Below are 17,527 nucleotides of genomic sequence, written 5' to 3' on the forward strand. Positions count from 1 at the left end.
ACCTCTACTCATCAAAAGGCAGGAGGGACATCTGAGGCATGCCTCAGACAAGAGGGGACCGAGGAGGCAGGACCACTGAATGTTGCCCACCAGGGTCCCTGAGCAGGGAAAGGCTGCCTGAAAACTCAGGAAGTCAGAGTCAGGGGTGGAGTTCAGCTGCACATTGTGGATCAGGACTGGTTCCAAAGCTGTGGCGAGTGCACTGGGGTGAAGTCAGATGCCGACAGAAGGGGAAACTGGGTGCGGTGTCCGGTACTGTCCTCACAACTTTTAGGCAAGTAGAATCTGTTCCAAAATAAAAAGGTGATTTTTAAAGAGTCTGCTAGAATTGCAGGGGCCCCTGGGAATCTCGGTCTAGTCTCTCAGAGGCATCTCACCCAGGGCTGCGTGGTGTTGGACATCCTGTGCACCTGTGCCAGGGTCCCATCCAACAGACCTTCTGGGGTGGCCAGAGCTCAAGGTGTGTTGCACCGTGGCCCAGGCAGCCTCCCATGTCTGCACCACAAGCAGAGGGCCCCTGTTGGGGCTGCTCTTTGTTGGGGGGCAGTGCTTTCCACGCACTCAGGAATCCCCCTGTCAGCACGCGGATCCAGAGCTCTCACAGGTGGGTCTTGAATCCCCATGGGAGCAAGCATGACTGAGTTGTCTATTTCAGAAATATTTTTTTGGTATTAGGGATTGAACCCCAGGGCACTTTACCACTGAGCTGCATCCCTCAGCTCTTTTTATTTTGAGACAGGGTCTCACTAAGTTTCTGAGTCTGGCCTCAAACTTACAATCCTCCTGCCTCAACCTCCTGAGTTACAGGTGTGTGCCACTGCACCCAGCAATTTTTCTATTTTTTTTTTCAGTTTTCAAAATTTTAAACAACTGCTTATTCTTTTTTTTTGTTTGTTTGTTTTTGATACAGGGGATTGAACCCAGAGGCCCCTAACCACTGAGTAACATCCCCAGGCCTTTTTATATTTTATTTAGAGATAGGGTCTCACTGTGTTACCTAGGACCTCACTAAATTTCTGAGACTGGCTTTGAACTCGTGATCCTCCTGCCTTAGCCTCCTGAACTGCTGGGATTACAGGAAGGGCGCCACTATACCCAGCCGTGTTTATGACCTTTTTAAAAAGTCAGTGAAATGAATCAAGAAAAGATAGTAACCCCACAACTGGATGTCATGGCACCTTGCAGGTGGCTTGACAGCCCGCAGAGCCAGTCAGCAATGATCCCAGATTCTAGATGGTGTCTGAACCACCTCTGGGGGCATTTCAGGTTCTTTTTTTTTTATATTATTGTATTTTCTAAAAAGTCTTTAGATGTTGATGGACTTTTATTTTATCCTTTTATTTCTGTGTGGTGCTGAGAATTGAACCCAGTGCCTCACACATGCTAAGCAGACTCTCTACCACAAGTCCCCATTTCAGGTTCTTTATCTTTTATTTCTTTAAAAAAAAATTAAAAAATTGTGACAGATGCATCAAGTGTCACAGCATGTCTTTTTAGCATCTTCTGGTAGCAACACCACATGGGAAACTGAAGAGTTTGATTTCAAGCCATGTCGCAGCCCCAGGGCCAAGCAGGAGTCTGAAGTCAACTCTGGCACAAGGCCCCGTGCTCTGTCCGCTGACTCCTTTGGCTTCCTTGCAGGTCATTCCCAAGGACTACAAGACCATGACCGCGCTGGCCAAAGCCATCTCTAAGAACGTGCTCTTCGCTCACTTGGACGACAATGAGAGAAGGTAGGCGCGGTGAGGGGGCCGGCTCCCTCGCTCCTGCGGCGGGGCCTCCATGCCCACTCCCACCTTGGAAATCACAACAGCGCCAGAACCATGGGCTCCCAAGGCAGGAGCGACTTCTAGAAAGTCGCACCGTGCTGTGTGTGCCCCGGGTCCTGCTCAGGAGAGGTGTCTCGGCCCTGGCATGCCCCACTGCCTCCCTCAAATCCTGGGCACAGACACACAACTGCCACACACTAAACCGGTCCTGGAAACACACCTCTTTTTGCCCTCATCATACTAGGCTGGGATTTTCTGGGAAACTGAGGCAGTGTGAATAACCCCCCCCCACCTTCAAACCTCAATTCTTATAATCAAGTCAGAAGATTTCAGACAAGTTGCTCAGAGCATCAGGCATGAGTTTATTGAAGGGATAGGAAAAAGGAAAGGGGACACTCTCCAGGGAGAGAGTGGGTTCTCTCAGAGAGGAGAGGGACAGTGTGCCTCTCTTGCCTTCCAGTTTTATTGGGGATCCTAGAGAAGTTTCTAGAGAGTCCTGCCCAGATCCTCCTGACATTTGACAGACATCAAGATGACATTAGACTTTTAAGATTCTTAATCATAAATTATTACAGATTTTATGGTTAGGAAAAATTATCCTTATCTCCCTGAGTTCCTGGATCTGGTCTGTGAAAAGGGTCACAAAAGTCTCCCCCTTCAGGGTAACTTGAGTTCCTTTTATTGATCTTATTTCGGGCCTGCATTTCTCCTGTAGATAACAGGTAGTTTGCTGAGGAATGTGACATATCCTGTCCACTTAAGCCAGGCAGGGCTGCAGATAAATTGCTTCTTGGAAAAGAAAGCATGTGGGGGTCAGCACAGTGGGCCCAGTTTATAGAATTATTCCCTTTACCTTGTGTTCCCGCCACTTGTATCAGTTTGTCCCCTATCAGGCTGACCGTTCCAGTGTCTTCCATATGCTAGGACCTGCCTGGTCCTTGCAAAGATGGAAAAAAATGCACACCCCACTCTCCCACCTATCCTTGGAGCTCAGGGCTGAGACAGGGTGACTGAGTCTCAATAAGTGGGTAGGAGGTCAGCGTGTTCCAGGGAGAGGGACTTGTAAGCTTGAGGGGTTCAAATGCCGTGCTTGGGAAGTTGATCCTAGCAATACTTGGAAGACCCAGAAATTTTTGATAAAGCAAAAAGTAAGTATGTCCCCTGACACCTGACTCCCAAAGACAATCCTGGACTTGGGACCATCCTTAGGGTTTCTTTGACGCACACGCCATGACTCCATAAACCTTCAAGAACAGAATCTCATTCTACAAACTGTCACACTTTGGGTGTCCTTGAATATCTTTCTCTGTCAGTAAAAATATTTTAGTGTTTTTTAAAAGTCAGTTTCCACAAAGTTGCTACTCTTTTGCTGCCTTCCTACTATGGCCATTTGCATTTTTAGTAATATAAATCACAATTTGATGACCACGTGGTCATCACTGAGTTCTTGTCCATTTCTTTAAAATAAATTACTTGACAAAGATCAAAGTGTGATCTTAAATATCTTAAAATTTCCTTCTTTTTTTTTTTGTATTTTTTGGCAAGTTATAGTTCTTCATTAGATTAGTAGAGCACGTTTTATTAACAGTTCCAGACAAAATCCAAATAACACACAATATTTAAGAGAAGGCTCTTTTTCTCCTACTCACTAGGGAACTACTCGCAGTGGGCTGGGATGGTTCTTCCAGACTCTTCTCTGTGTTTGTATGCATATCTCTACCTAAGCATACATAGGGCTGGACTGTGTGGTGCACACCTGTAATCCCAGCAACCCACGAGGCTGAGGCAAGAGGCTTACAAGTTTGAGGCCAGTCTGGGCAAGTTGGGGAGGCCCTGTCTCAAAATTAAAAAAAAAAAAAAAAAAAAAAAGCACTGGGGATGTTGCTCGGTGGTAGAACACTTATCTAGCATGTGTGACGCATGCTTGGGTTAATCCCCAGTACTACAAAACAAAACAAAACACAATAAAAAATGAAGTGTGCATGTAGGCATTCTTCACCCAGCATCAGGACATGCTTGGTATACCATGCTTGGTGTACCTGTGCTTGGTGGATCGATTGCTCTGGGAGGGCCTTCTGTAAGGGTAGATCTCACTTTCTGTTTTAGCATTTGCAGTGTCCCTTTGTAAAAATGAATCAGAGTTCTTCACCTCCCCTTTGCCAAGGTCTCCTAGGTTTCTGATTTCCTATGTTACAGTGTTTCCATGAAGAGCAAAGCACCGGGATTACCCAGCAGAGGCTCCCAAGGTGGCTGCTGGGTCCAGGAGATTGGACTCAAATCCTACAGGGTGCTCAAAGGCTTTTGGTACATTTTGCTGGGTTTTCACCCAGAATGACCAGTGGGCATCCTGCAAGGAGCTCTGTGTATGGCTGAGGTTCTTGACCTCTCACATTGGTGTTGAGAACCCCACTCTGTCCACTGCTCATGCCAGATTGGTCCACGGTGTTCAGTGACCCCTGACCTGGGACCTCTGAGCTTGGTCCACAACAGCTGCTGTCGCATGTTGCAGGGCTATGGTTTAAGCAGTCCGTGCTGTACCCGTCACTGCCAGGAACCCAGGAGGCTTCACTGAGGGGCACGGTGGGCAAGGAGCCCCCTTGTCCTCTCATGCTTTCTTTGTGCTGGGAAGGGTCCACATGTGGTCAGTACTCATGGCATTTCTCAGAGCGGAGCCCATGACACCTCCACCCTGGAAGACACTGGGTGTTACTGTTGTTTTACTTTATGTTCAAGGAAACGTGGAGTTGTTTCTCTGATTACTGGGTTGTGCAGGCTCCTTGGAAGTTTGAGCAAGGCAGTATTCTGAGCTATTCTGCTCAGGGAGAAGGATTTAGTCTTAGATTGAAAATAGACTGTTCAGCAAGGTCCCCCCAACACTGGAGACCAGGGGTGACCTCTCATCCTGAAGACTTCTAGGCCCTAGTGAGGGACAGTAGGGAGATAGGACCCCCCGCAAGATACTCATGACCCAACCCCTGGAACCTGGGAATGTCCCCTACACAGCACAAAAGGATTTTGCAGATGTGACTAAGTCGAGGGTCCAGGGTGGGAGATGGTCCTGGATTCTCCAGGCATGTTTTGAATACTGTCACACATGTCCTTGCTGGGGTGGGGGGCTGGGCCACATGCAGAGGAGGAGGATGTATGCCCACAGAGGCAGGGAGGGTGCTGTGGCCTCGAGTCACAGAAGGAGCCACAGGAAGTTGGGGGAGGCCAGAGGGTTTCCCCTGGAGCCGCTGGAGGAGCATCACCCTGCCCACACCTGGATTTCTACCCACTGATTCTGATTTTGGACATCTGACCTCCAGAACAGTTGAGAGGATAAATTTCTGTTATTTTAAGCCCCAGTTCGTGGCACTCAGCCAGGGCAGCTAGGTGACTGAAGTGTTGTATCTATTTTAAGTTGAATTTAAGCATCCATTTACAGTATAATTTAAATTTAGATTTTAAATGGATGATATATTCACATGGTTAAAATTTCAGAAGGTGCAGAGTAAGAACCCTCATCTGGAGACTGCCCGGGGACCCTTACTTGACCCTACTGGGCCTCTCAGGTCACTGTGCACAGACCCAAGGGCCAGGAATCACCTGTTTCATGGCTCAGTGCCACACAGACCTTTTAAAAATTTTTATTTTTTTATTTGTTATGGACCTTTATTTTATTATTTATATGCAGCGCTGAGATTCTAACCCAGTGCCTCACACGTGCTAGGCGAGCGCTCTACCACTGAACCACGACCCCAGCCCATAGACAGATCATTTGTAGTGCAACTTCAAGTTCACAGGGAAGGGGAACTGAATGACTGGGCCTGGGTCCTATTGGCCCTGCTAACTCACTTTTGTGCCAAATGGAAGGAGACACCCCTGGATGGCCAAGGCATGGTGGGCACTTCAGCTGACTTGGCCACCCCAGTCCCGTGCCCTCTCACATAACTAGGCAGGAAATTCAGCCTGATCTTGTCATTTGCAACTGAAAGGCAGGTGGCAATGACACCCTAGAATTGTGGGAGGGAGCTCACTGGACTCAGATCCAGGTGACAAGGAGCAGAGGAGGCAGATGGCTTGATGAGAGACTGTGTTTTGCAAGGCTGGCCCCAGAAGGAAGCGCGTGTCTGTCTGTATCAGGTCTTCTATTTTGCACAGAGGAAAGCTTACTTTCCACATCGAAATGCTGGACTCCTTTTTTTGGCGACAGTCTCTGAAGAAACAGGCGGATGGCTCAGGAACTGTTCCAGCGGGAGCGGTCAGGGAGGCACTGTCTCTTGACCTTTCACATGATGTCTCCCTGTGCGGCATCCGGAGCCCTTGCTTTTTTCCAGTGTGCTAGAAGCTGGGCTTCACAGCTCCGTCTCGCCTCGGCTGTGGTTTGGCAGGTCCAACAAAGTTCCTTCCAGGTTTACAGGGCGTCTGGCACGCCCTGACCTCGGGCTGCCTGCGGCTCCTCTGCTTCCCCGCGTGGGCAGAATAAAGCAGAATATTCCTTACAAAGGAATCCGCTTGTGGGTGAGCACACGTTCTTGCCTAACGACTTGCCCCTCCAAATTTAGGTTCAAGACAAGCCCAGTTTCACGGACTGGGCGATTTTACTCTCGTCAATTTATAACGGTGTCTTTCTACATTGTGCTAGAGATACTTAAGCTTGGAAAGGATAAGGATTATCTTTAATTAAACCCTCTTATTTAAAATAAGATAATGTGGTGTGGTTGTGGGGGAAGGCTGCTTCTCCCAAGCTTCCTGCTTTCTCTTGCAGGATGTCGATATTTCCAGTCTAGCCGGGTATTGCAGGCCTTCGCACGGTACCCAGAGGAGCACAGGGTGAGCTTCCCAGCCTCCTTGCCCTCCCTGCCCCTTCCCAAGGACACACTGTCCATCGGAAGCAGAACCAGGGTTCTTTCCTGTTGTCCAGAAATTCTCAGTGTGGGGTCTTGACGTCCTGGGGTGAATGACATTTCCAGGGCACTGGATCTCGCGTGGTAGGTGTTGAGCAAGAGAGAGAATCAGGAGAGCCCTGAATACAGAGTTTCAGGCTGGAGCTTTTACACACTGACACACATAATTGTGCATGGCATGGCATCTCACTCAGACACCACAATTTAAGGTGTGTCAAGATGTCTTTTAAAAGGAAAGAGTTGCATGCCACCATTTATGAGTTGTATCTGTGAAGTGGTTCTTTGTGCCTCAGTTTCCTCAAGTGTTCAATGAGGGTAATAAGACCTTCGAGGGTGGTGGTGAGGATGTAATGCAGTAGTGTCCAGATGTGTGTTATCATCACCATCATAGTCTTTATCACCATCATAGTTGTCACCAGTCACCACCACCGTCATCATCACCACCATCATCACCACCGTCACTACCATCATCATTTACCACCTGCTCTCAGGAGGTCCCTGGGAGGTCATCTTATCTCCTTCCTCAGTGTAAAGAAGAGAGCTCCAAGGCTCAGTGACGGGGAGGCCCTTGCCCCTGTGCCAGGCCACACAGCAAATGTCCAAGCTGGGGCTGGAGCAGGGTGTCCTCATACCCTGGGCGCCCCCTTCATAGCCCCTAACAGTCACATTGCTCCTAGTGAGGACCCTGAGGATGACTGACAGCCTCTCACTGGGCGTGGACTGTTAGCAGCAGCCGGAGTAGATTCTCACCCCTCCCCGCGAGGCCTGGGGCAGTTAGTTCTTGGCTATGGACAGAAGCAGCCTCAGGAGCTAGCCCCCGGGGTGCTTGGGAGTCCTGGGATGTGTCTGAAGCATCTGTTTCTGGCCTGGGAGGTTGTTCCCAGGGGAAGGAAATAGAGGCCCCGGGGCCCCATCCTGGCCCTTTTTCAGCTGCCCTGATTGGGGTGTCTCCAGAGGGAGCGTCACTGAACCTCTGGGAGCCAGGAAGTGTGCTAATTAGGCAGCACTGCCTGGGTTTGCAGTGTGCGTTGGGCCCTTGGCTGGGGCTCTGCAGGAGCTGCCAGATGGGCGGGCAGGTGAGGGTGTCTCACCCTGGGCGGCCTTCCTGGCAGCAGCTCCTGCTTTCTGCTGCTCTAATTAAAACACAGACCTCTGGCCTGAGTGCGGCACCGCTGGCCACGCAGCTGTCTCTCCTGCTATCTGTTGCTGTCTCTCTTCCTCCCACCCGTGTATCTTTGTAGTCTGTTTTTCCACAAATTGGCTCCAGGCCTTAGGTGATGGGAAAAACATACTGTCTGCCCAGTCACATGCAGCCTGAAGGGAGCTGTCTCCTTGCTGCTCTGAGCCTTTTCTGTCCCTTTTCTCCAGCCTGGCTTGGGCTTTGGGACTTTCTGCTTCCCTTTCAGGCAACATTAAAAAACAAAATTTGCATATTGGAAAATGCAGGGCCTCATCAGAGGAGAGGCTTATTGGCTTGAATATGCAAAAAGATTTGATTTTCCTCTTGCACAAAGCCAGGTTTGCTTTAGACAGAGGTTAGCAAATCTTCAGCTTTAGAGGCCAGAATCCAGTGGGAGGCAGAAATCTGGGGCTCTGGAGCTTGCATGGGATGATGTGGTCTAGCACCAGTTCCTGGACCACTTGCCTAACCTGCATCGTCTTGACAGGGTCTCCCAATAGTTCTCTGAGGCTGGCATTGGTAATAGTGCTGTTGGACAAATAAGGTACAGAGAGCTTAAGCCAGCAGCCCAGGTCACACAGCTGGGAGAAGAGGAGGCTGTGATTTGAGCCCAGGCTCTGGGCTGACCTGTCTTTCCCCATAAGTGTGCACAGCTCATGTCCCTTCCAGAGGACAGCAACAACCTTTTGAGGAGAACAAGAGTTTTCCACATGCCCAGAATTTTCCAGCTGATGGAGCTGTGATGTGGACTGGGAACTGTGGGTTATGTTCAATCTCTGTGGGATCTTTGATTGAAAGGGTCGCCAGGGCTGCGTTGTCTTGGAGCATAGGTAACCATGTAGCCCCATGCTGCATTCAGTTCCTGGGTTTGGGGTGAGAGGAGCTATGAAGTGCCCCAGCTTGAGTGCCATCTGGCCTTGGCTGTGGGTCTTGCCCATGGCCTTACTTCTTTGGTACTTAATGTTTTAAAACTTCTAGAATTAAATGGTGTATGTCTCCAGCATACCAGAGACTTCTTTCCCACTCATTCACCTTTTTAGGTCACATGGGTTGGATGACAGAGGCCCCAACTCCCAGCACCCACCATATGGAGGGGGACCTCTGAGTCTAGGGAAGGTGTGGGTGTCCACTGCCCTTGCTGAGAAAAGACCTCTGAAAGTCTATTCAGGCCTCAGGCTGTGGGGCCTGGACCCAGGGTCAGGCAGACACTCTGTAGGGTGCCCCCTGGTGGTGGCCTGGGCCACTGCATTTTTCTGGGGCCAGAGGGTGACTGACTTTGGGACTCTCCATCCTTGAGCCCCAGTTCCTAAATATAACCTAATTGCTCCCAGTGGAGTGAATAATTCACCAACTGGATGGGTGTGGGCAGGCTGTAGGGAGAGGTCTGGAGAGAGGGTAACAGCGTGGGGAGGTAGGACACGTGCCTTGTCCACTGGGCTGTGTGCCAAAGACAGCACCTCCTCATCCATGCGAACCCCCCCCTCCCCCCCCGTCCCCCGCTCCCATGAGTCAGGAGAAAACAGGCTCAGTGAAAGCAGGTGCCCTTGGTGCCTAGATCAGACCTCCTGCTGGGGTACTGTACACCCACCTCACTCACCCTGCGGAATGCAAAAACACTTGAACTTGTAACTCAGTGCTAGGTGATGCTTCTCAAGATCCCTACAGGGGCCATGAACCTGGCTGAGAGCTGTAGGTGCACAGTCCCATCTGCCTCATGGTAACCTCAGGGGATATCTCTATCCTGGGACTGTCATCCCCATTCCAGGTGAGGTGTCTGAGTTCCCGGGACTTGGCCATCTCCTCCTCTCCTGACAGGGACCCCCTCAAGTAAGGAAGCAGTATTTAAAAAGTGAATTATTGCCCCTGGACCAGGGTTGTCACGTGGGATGTCTGTTGGCTGCTGCAGGACCACTGAGGAAGAAGGACTGGCTCTCCCCTGGGGGGAGCGAGCTTTTGTCTGTGTCTTCAAGGATGGGGTGTTTTCCAGGCAAGGGAGAGCAGGGAGACACTCCAAGTGGGAATGTCCATGCCGAGATCGGAGGTTCTGGACAGGTGCCAGGTGAGCTGGGAGCTGTGTCAGTCACCCAAGGAGTGGAGCTGAGCCGTGGGGCTGCAGCTGGCGGCAAGGGCTGCTCAGCGGGAAGCTGCTGTTTCTGTAAACCAAGGTGCAAGGGGCAGACAGGAGCCATGTGATACCTCTGCCAGTGGGAAATTTCCGGTGCATTCCTCTCAGATGTTGTCTCGTGTCAGCCCACGTTCTTCTCTTTATTCTTTTTGCAGACATCTGTGCACTGGGCTCACTGGGTCCAAGGGACAGGTTTCACTTGTGAAGGATGTGTCTGGAAAGCTTGCCCTGACTCCCGCTGGCCCAGCTGCGTGTTGGGTGTCTGTTGGGTCAGCCTCCTGGCTCTTGGGCCTATTAGAGAAATCGCATCTTGCCATCAGGGCCGGCTTCTGGGCTGTGGCCTGTGTACTGCTCAGGAGCCCTGCTTAGAAGGACCCTGTGCTGAGACCCGGACTCTGTCATCACAAATTGCTCATCTTTGAACAAAGGGGCTGCACTTTTGACTGCACCAGGCCCTAAAATGGCAACCTGGTTCTTTGAGAACTGTCCTAATGGCTGTCCCCTGTGAAGAAGGCTGAGCCCCTGTTCCTGTGTTATGTGGTCTTTTGTTATTTCTTTTTATGCAAATCATCTGATTTGTTTTCTACTCACATTTCCCTCGGTTGAGTTATCTGTTTCTGATTTGCCTTAGTTATTTCTTTTCTTTTTCTCTCTCTCTCTCTTCCTTTCTTTTTTCCTTCCTTTCTCCTCCTCTTCTCCTCCTCTTCCTCCTCCTTCCTCTTTTTTTGATACTAGGGATTAACCTGGAAGTGTTTTTACCACTGAGCCACATCCCCAGCCCTTTTTATTTTGAGACAGGATCTTGCTAAGTTGCTTAGGGCCTTACTAAGTTGCTGAGACTGGCCTTGAATTTGCAATCCTCCAGCCTCAGCCTCCTGAGCTGCTGGGATTACAGCTGTGTACCACTGCACCCGGCTTGCCTGAATTATTTCTAAACTAACAAAGTCAGGCTGTCAGTGATTAAACACATTGCACTTATTTTCCCAAATAGCAACTGGTCTTCAACTTGGTCTACGACACTTTTTCTCATGTGGAAGTTTTAAATTTGTGTGTTTCTCCCCTAAGTTTTAAAATGTGGTTAAACGTACATAACATAAAATCTGTCACTTTAACCACTCGTAAGTGGAGAGTCTAGCAGCATTGAAAATATTCGCACTGCTATGCAACCGTCCCCACTGTCTGCCTCCAGGTCCTTCTCATCTCCCCAGATGGAAACTGCACCCCTTAGACACTCAGTCCCCAGCCCTTCCACGCACCCCAGCTCCCACCATCCTACTCTGTGCCCATGGATCCAACTGCTCTAGGGACCTCTGTGAGTGGAATCAGACAGGACTTATCCTTGAGTGAAAGACTCATTTCACTGGGTGTCATGCCCTCTAGGAACGTCCATCTGTGGTCTGTGCCAGAACCTTACTCCTTGTTATGCTGAGGGCAATCCTGAAGCCTGGGTTAGGTTTCCATCCTGGGGTCTGGTGGCAGTGGAGGGGGTAGAGTTCAGGTTTGATCCTGTGGGAGCTGAGAAGCCTGAGGCACCTGGAGTGGGGGTGCATCTGGGAGGCCTGATGAGCTGTGAAGAGTCACCAGCCAGCAGGCAGCAGTGTACAGGGGTCAGGGGAGAGGTGGTGTCCCAGAGGGAGAAAGCCACGCCTGGGTGGACCTGGGACCTGAGCTGGGGAGAGCCTCGGACCACCTGCAGGAGAAAGGTTTGGGAAGGGGAGTGCTGGGCAAGGGATGGAGAACCCTGGGTCTGGTGCATACCAGCTCAACTCTTCCCGTCAATGGTGTCTTCAGTGTCTAGACCTTCAAATTCCATAGACCATTTTTTAGAATCTGGGGAGCTAACATAGAATAGCTAACTTTGTGTTTTGGCAAGTGAGAGTGTTGAAAACGGCTGCCCTCTGCTTTTACATCATCTCCTCATAGGGGACGAGGGAACACCAGGGAGGCTTCCGGACAGAGCCTGGCTTTCTCACACTAGCTCCCTGCCTTGTCTTTCCTACTTGGCCTCACCTGTGATGGCAGCTCTGGGCAGGAGCCATGCATGTGTCTGGTGGGAGCTGTGCTCCAGGTGAGGAATGTGGCTGTGTCCAGCCTGGAGGAGGCCCAGATCCACCTCACAGGCCTGGCTACTGCTGCCTTCCCTGAAGCTGGCAGCCTCAGTCCCCAGCACACCATGCAAGAGGTCAGGAGCCTGGCTGGAGAGGAGAGGCCAGAGCAGCCTTCTGGCAGCCCAGGAAGGGCAGGGCACATGGGTGACCCTGGGCCAGGAGTCAGGGTGTGAAGAGCCAAAACCTTGAATCTTCCTGGATCTGAGCAGTGGTTAGGGCAGAGACACAGGTCCCCACCCTCCGGACAGCCCTTACACCCTGTTCTCCTAGCCAGGTTTTGCCTGGGGCCATGCTGGGTGGAGGGCCAAGGCCTTGTGTCTCCAGGTGGGGGTGACATATTCCATCTACTTACAGGTTTTTGAGGTTTGAACCTTCTGACCAGACCTGTCAGCTGCTGTCCTTCCCCTGTCTGAGTGTCCCAGGGGGACTGCAGGGTATGAACCAGGGAAGCCAGATGTGCCTGTAGGCCTAGGCCTCAGCTGACCTGTGGGCCCATCATAAACCTTGCTGCGGAGTGAGTAGGACTGTTCCCAGGGTTGGCAGACAAAAGCAAACCTGAGCAAGACCCAATTTCACATCAGTCTTACTTCATGGATCTGCCCTCCTGGTCTGAGCGTAGCCACACCCAGCCAAGGCTCCGGAAGGGCTTCCATCAGCCTCGTAGGGGCCTGCAGTAGACAGGGCTTGTGATGGCAGTGGAATATGATTGGGTGTCCTGATGCCCCCTCCCTGGGCCATCCACAGCCTTACTCTTGGAGCCTAGGAAGGGTGAGTCTTCCTTTCTTGTCTCCAAAAGGGACTCAGTTTGCTTAGGTCCCTCCTTGTCTCAAGGGGCAGAGACATTTCCAGGTGTCTCATCAGGAAGGTCACAGGGTTTGGGGCCGCTCCTTCTCCTCCTGAATGTTGCATTTTTCATTCTAATAAAAATTCATGAATCTACTCTTTTTTTTGGGAGGGGGGTGCTGGGGATCGAACCCAGGGCCTTGTGCTTACAAGGCAAGCACTCTACCGACTGAGCTATCTCCCCAGCCCCAAATCCATGAATCTAGAAATGCAGAAATATAGAGGAAAGCAGTCCCTCACAAGTGTTCCTTGTTAGTGTCTCAGTATTTCCTTTCCGACTTCCTTCCCCGTGTTAACTTTTGAAGCCCCGCTGCGCTCATATCCTCATTTTCCCCCAATCCATGTCAGGCTGTGGCCCTCCCATGGTGCCTGCCTGCATCCCCATGGCAATATGTGCAGCTGCCACTGATGAGCCTTCCCGTTCCCTCCTGGCGATGGCTGCAGAGCGTGTAGCCTTCCCCGTGGGGACCAGAGTCTTTGGATTGTGTCGGTCTAATGAGTTTTTTAGTAATCCTGCTAAGATGCCCAGGAGTAATTGTGAGGAAGGGGCGTCATTCTTTATGAGGTTAAAAGGACTCCAAGATATTGTTTTTTAAAAACATTTATCATGGAAACTTTCACAAGTATTCAAAGGAAGGGAAACTGGGGCATGCACCACGTGGTTCCCACAGGTGGTTCACAGTCGGTCTGTTGGTTTTTGTCTCCTTCCCACCCACCGACCCCAGAAGCCAACCTCAGCCATCAGACAATGTGGTCTGTGACTATTTCCGTACAAGCCTGCTAAATTTCAATCCGGATTCTTGTCCTCGTGACCTCTCCACATCCGATGTGCATGGCGGCTAGCATGGTTGTTCCTTATAAGTGTGCGCGTGGGGCTGTGGCCCAGGGTGCTGTCTCTGGAGTAGGCTGCCCGTTGGGTTCGCTTTCCCTTCAGGGTTCCATTGGAGCTGTCAAGGTGTGGCATTTTGCAGTCCACTGGGTCTTCTCTGCTGCTCTGGGGATTATAGGAACGTGGCCTTTTGAGCAGGTAGCACTGTCAGAAAAGAGGCAGGACCTCCGGAACAGACACTGATTTTTATGTTTGACAAGCTGCTCACTGAAGAGCTGATCCTCCCTGCTTCTCATCTTGTGGGGTGACAGCTGGCTCATGCTTGTCCTTCAGAAAAAGCAACAGTTGCTAAGAGTCGGCCAAACAAAGATGTGCTTTGACTCCCAGGAACAGCTGCAGGAGGGGGACAGCCGTGTCCTGTCAGCTGCTGAATCAGAATATTCAGGCTGCCTGAAATGGAGTTCTTTAACCCTTTGGCACCACTGAGAACTTCCTCTCCTCCCTGTCCCCCAAGAAACTTTTTATTTTCTAACAGACAAGCTTTCGTGCTTCTTAACTCTAGACATAAAGTTCTCTGACTTAATTGAGGCTAAATCTGGGTTATTGAGGAAGAGGAGGTCAGTATGAGTCAGTCATTTATCTGTCCATCCATCCATCCTCTCACCTACCATCCATCCATCCAACCTCCCACCCACCATCCATCTATCCATCCATCCAATTGTTCATGTACACATGCATTTATTAATTTGTAGATCCCTCTATTCATCTATCCATTCAGCTAGCCTCCCATCCACCTATCATTCATCCATCCATTCTTCCATCCACCCATCCATCCAGCTATTCATTCATACATTCACTCATTTACATATCCTTCTATTCATTTATCCACCCAGCCACTCACCATCCATCCATTATCCATCTATTCAACCAACCATCCATCCATCCATCCAATATTCATCCACATATTCATTCATTCATTCATTCATTCATCCACCCATCAATTCATTCATTTATTCATCTACCCATTGATTGAATGATTCATTCATTTACACATCTCTTTATTCGTCCATCTATCCACCCATCTACTCACCATCCATTCACTCATGTATTCACTCCCATATCCAATAAATACTGATTGTAAGTCTTCTATGTGCCAGGTACTGGCAAATAAGGCCCATAAATGTGACAAGAGTGGGAGGGGAACATGAGGATTGTTGCTCTTTCTTCCAAGAAGAAAGTGACTCTTGGTTTCTGCCCTGAGGGTGGGGGAGGTGGAGGTGGATCCAGAAAGCATTGTGCCCACATAATTGAATCCTTGTCTTTCCAAGACACATAAACTATTTCTGACAGTGAGAAACATGGTCCCTCATACTGGTTGGGTTTTATCCCCACACACAACCTTTTGTCCTTTCTTGTGTAACTCCCAAATGAACCTACAGGGTAAGAATATGATTACCTTTATACACAGAGAGGGAGAGAGACTCCCCTGGAACATGCTTTCATTCATCAGAGATCTGTATCTTGACTTTGAATCATGCATGGCCATCAGAGATGTGCTACAGTAATGGAACCTACACTCACTCATTCATTCAGCAAATGTTTAATGAGCATCTGCTTTAGTCCAGACCTGCTCTAGGGGCTGGAGATACAGCACAGACAACACAGACAAAAACCCTTGGCTTTATGGAGCTTCATTCTAATAGAAGAGACAAAGAATGAACAAGATAAGTTGCTAACACATATAGTGTATGAAGGGACTGGGAAATGCCAAAGAGAAACTTAAGACAATAAACTGAGACTGTAGTGTTAGAGGCCTGGAAAGGCCTTGCTATAAAAAGAGGCTTGAGGAAAAGCTCAGGGATGGAGGAAGTGAACCAGGTAGGTGTCAGGATTCTCAGCAATGGGAGTGCAGGTGCAAAGCCACTGAGGTCAGGGGCATGCCTGAAATGATTAAGAATCAGCACAGAGGCCAGTGAGGCTGAAATAGAGCCAGAAGAGAAGCCAGTGATAGACAATGAGGACAGAGGAATGGGGGTCACATCATGTTGGGTCTTCAAATACTGTGGCCTTTACTTAGGACTTGGGAAAGTTATAGGCAGAGGACTTGCATGTTGGGACTTGCATGTTCTAGCAGTGTTAACAGTGTTCTCTGTTAAGAATAGAATAGATGATGGGGGATAAGGACAGACGTGGAAAACCCACGTAAGCTGTTTTGCTAACCCAGGTGGAGATGGTGATATCTGGGATCATGGCTGTGTCTTTGGAGGTGATACATGGTTGGTTAGTTTTACATTATCAAGGCAGGGCCTATGTGTAGCCTGAGATGGTTCAACTCTGAGATTTATTTCCAGTGTTGAGTTCCTCTCTTGGTTGTGGAATTCCTATGCAAAGGAAACAAACAGCACTGATGGTGTTTATGGTGATAATGATGGAGAGAGTAATGATGGTGATGGTGATGATGGTGGCGATGATATTAATGGTAGAGGCAATGAGTACGGTGGTGACAAAGGTGTGATAATAAAGATGGTGATGATGGTGATGTTGATGATGCTGATTAAGATGGTGATAATGGTGACAGTAATGTAATTATGATGGTGCTGCTGATGGTGGTGGTGGTGATGATGGTGATGGTGATGAGGGTGGTGGTGATGGTGATGGTGGTGACAAAGGTGTGATGATAAAGATGGTAATGATGGTGATGGAGATGGTAATGATTGTGACTGGTATGATAGTTACAATGACATTGATGATGCTGGTGGTGATTGACGGTGATGATGGAAGTGATAATGAACATGATGATGTAGTGAACGTGATGATGGTGGTGGGGATGATAAAGATGATGATGATGGTGACAGTAATATGATAATTATGATATTGATGGTGGTCTTGATGATAATGGCAGAAGTGGTGATGGTGGTGATGATGGTGATGTTGGTGAGCTGATGGAGGTGATTTTGGAGATGGGGACAGTGATATGCCTGGTGATGTTGATGGTGAAGGTGAGGATGTTGAGTACTAATTACAACATCACACTAGGTGTATGTAGGCCATGTAACCTTTCCATAGGCTTTTCTTGCAGTCACAGAGATGAATGTTGGCTTGACTCCTCACTTCTTCTCCCCTCCCTACTGTGCAGCTCCAGGTGGTTGGGATGGGGTTGAATCCACTGAGCTTTAGAAGTGGACCTTGTTTTAAGTCAATCCAAATGAGCCTGTTCATTAATCACTGCCTGGATCAGGCAACCCAAATCCAAGCCAGGGAAGTTCCTGGGGCCCTGAGCGGTGCCCCCGCAGCCTGGTTAGCAAAACTCCTCGGAGAACCAGGGAAGCTTACGGAAGATTTGGGGAAGGGGTCTTGTTCTCTGAGGAGAAATATACTACTGGAAGCCAGCCCTTGCTCTCCTTCTAGATAATGGGGTGGGTGGATGAAGTGCCACTGCTGAGGCAGACACGACAAGAACTAGATTCCTGAATTAAACCCACCTTGAAGTCCCTATAATGGACTTGGCTTTGGTGACCCTCAAAGAGCTAGACATCCTGTGTGGTGATTCTGGGCTTGGTCAATGGTATGTTAGAAAGTGAGGGGCTTGACCAATGGGATGCAAGCAGGGATTGCTTCCTTCTTGGGTCCAGCCGCCATGCTATGAGGAAGCCTGAGCAGTATCACCATGATGTCATGTTCGGCAGGGCTGAGGCTTCTGGACAGGACCCTGAGCTCCAGGTTGGTGGACAGCACTAACTGCCAGGCATGGAAATGAGCCACCGGCCACCAACTGATGCCATGG

General features: G+C 49.6%; 1 protein-coding gene across 5 annotated transcripts in view; it reads left to right on the forward strand.

The window, feature by feature from the left end:
- The window catches only part of Prkar1b (protein kinase cAMP-dependent type I regulatory subunit beta), a 137,150-nt gene that overhangs the window by 39,370 nt on the left and 80,253 nt on the right, over positions 1–17,527 (forward strand). For all 5 annotated transcript variants that reach the window (XM_047533592.1, XM_047533593.1, XM_047533596.1 and 2 more), the window contains one exon: positions 1,642–1,733. In XM_047533592.1, coding sequence (XP_047389548.1) covers positions 1,642–1,733 — 92 coding nt within the window. The remainder of the gene's footprint in view (positions 1–1,641; positions 1,734–17,527) is intronic.

This window comes from Sciurus carolinensis, chromosome 18, assembly GCF_902686445.1.
Source record: "Sciurus carolinensis chromosome 18, mSciCar1.2, whole genome shotgun sequence".
Lineage (NCBI taxonomy): Eukaryota > Metazoa > Chordata > Mammalia > Rodentia > Sciuridae > Sciurus > Sciurus carolinensis.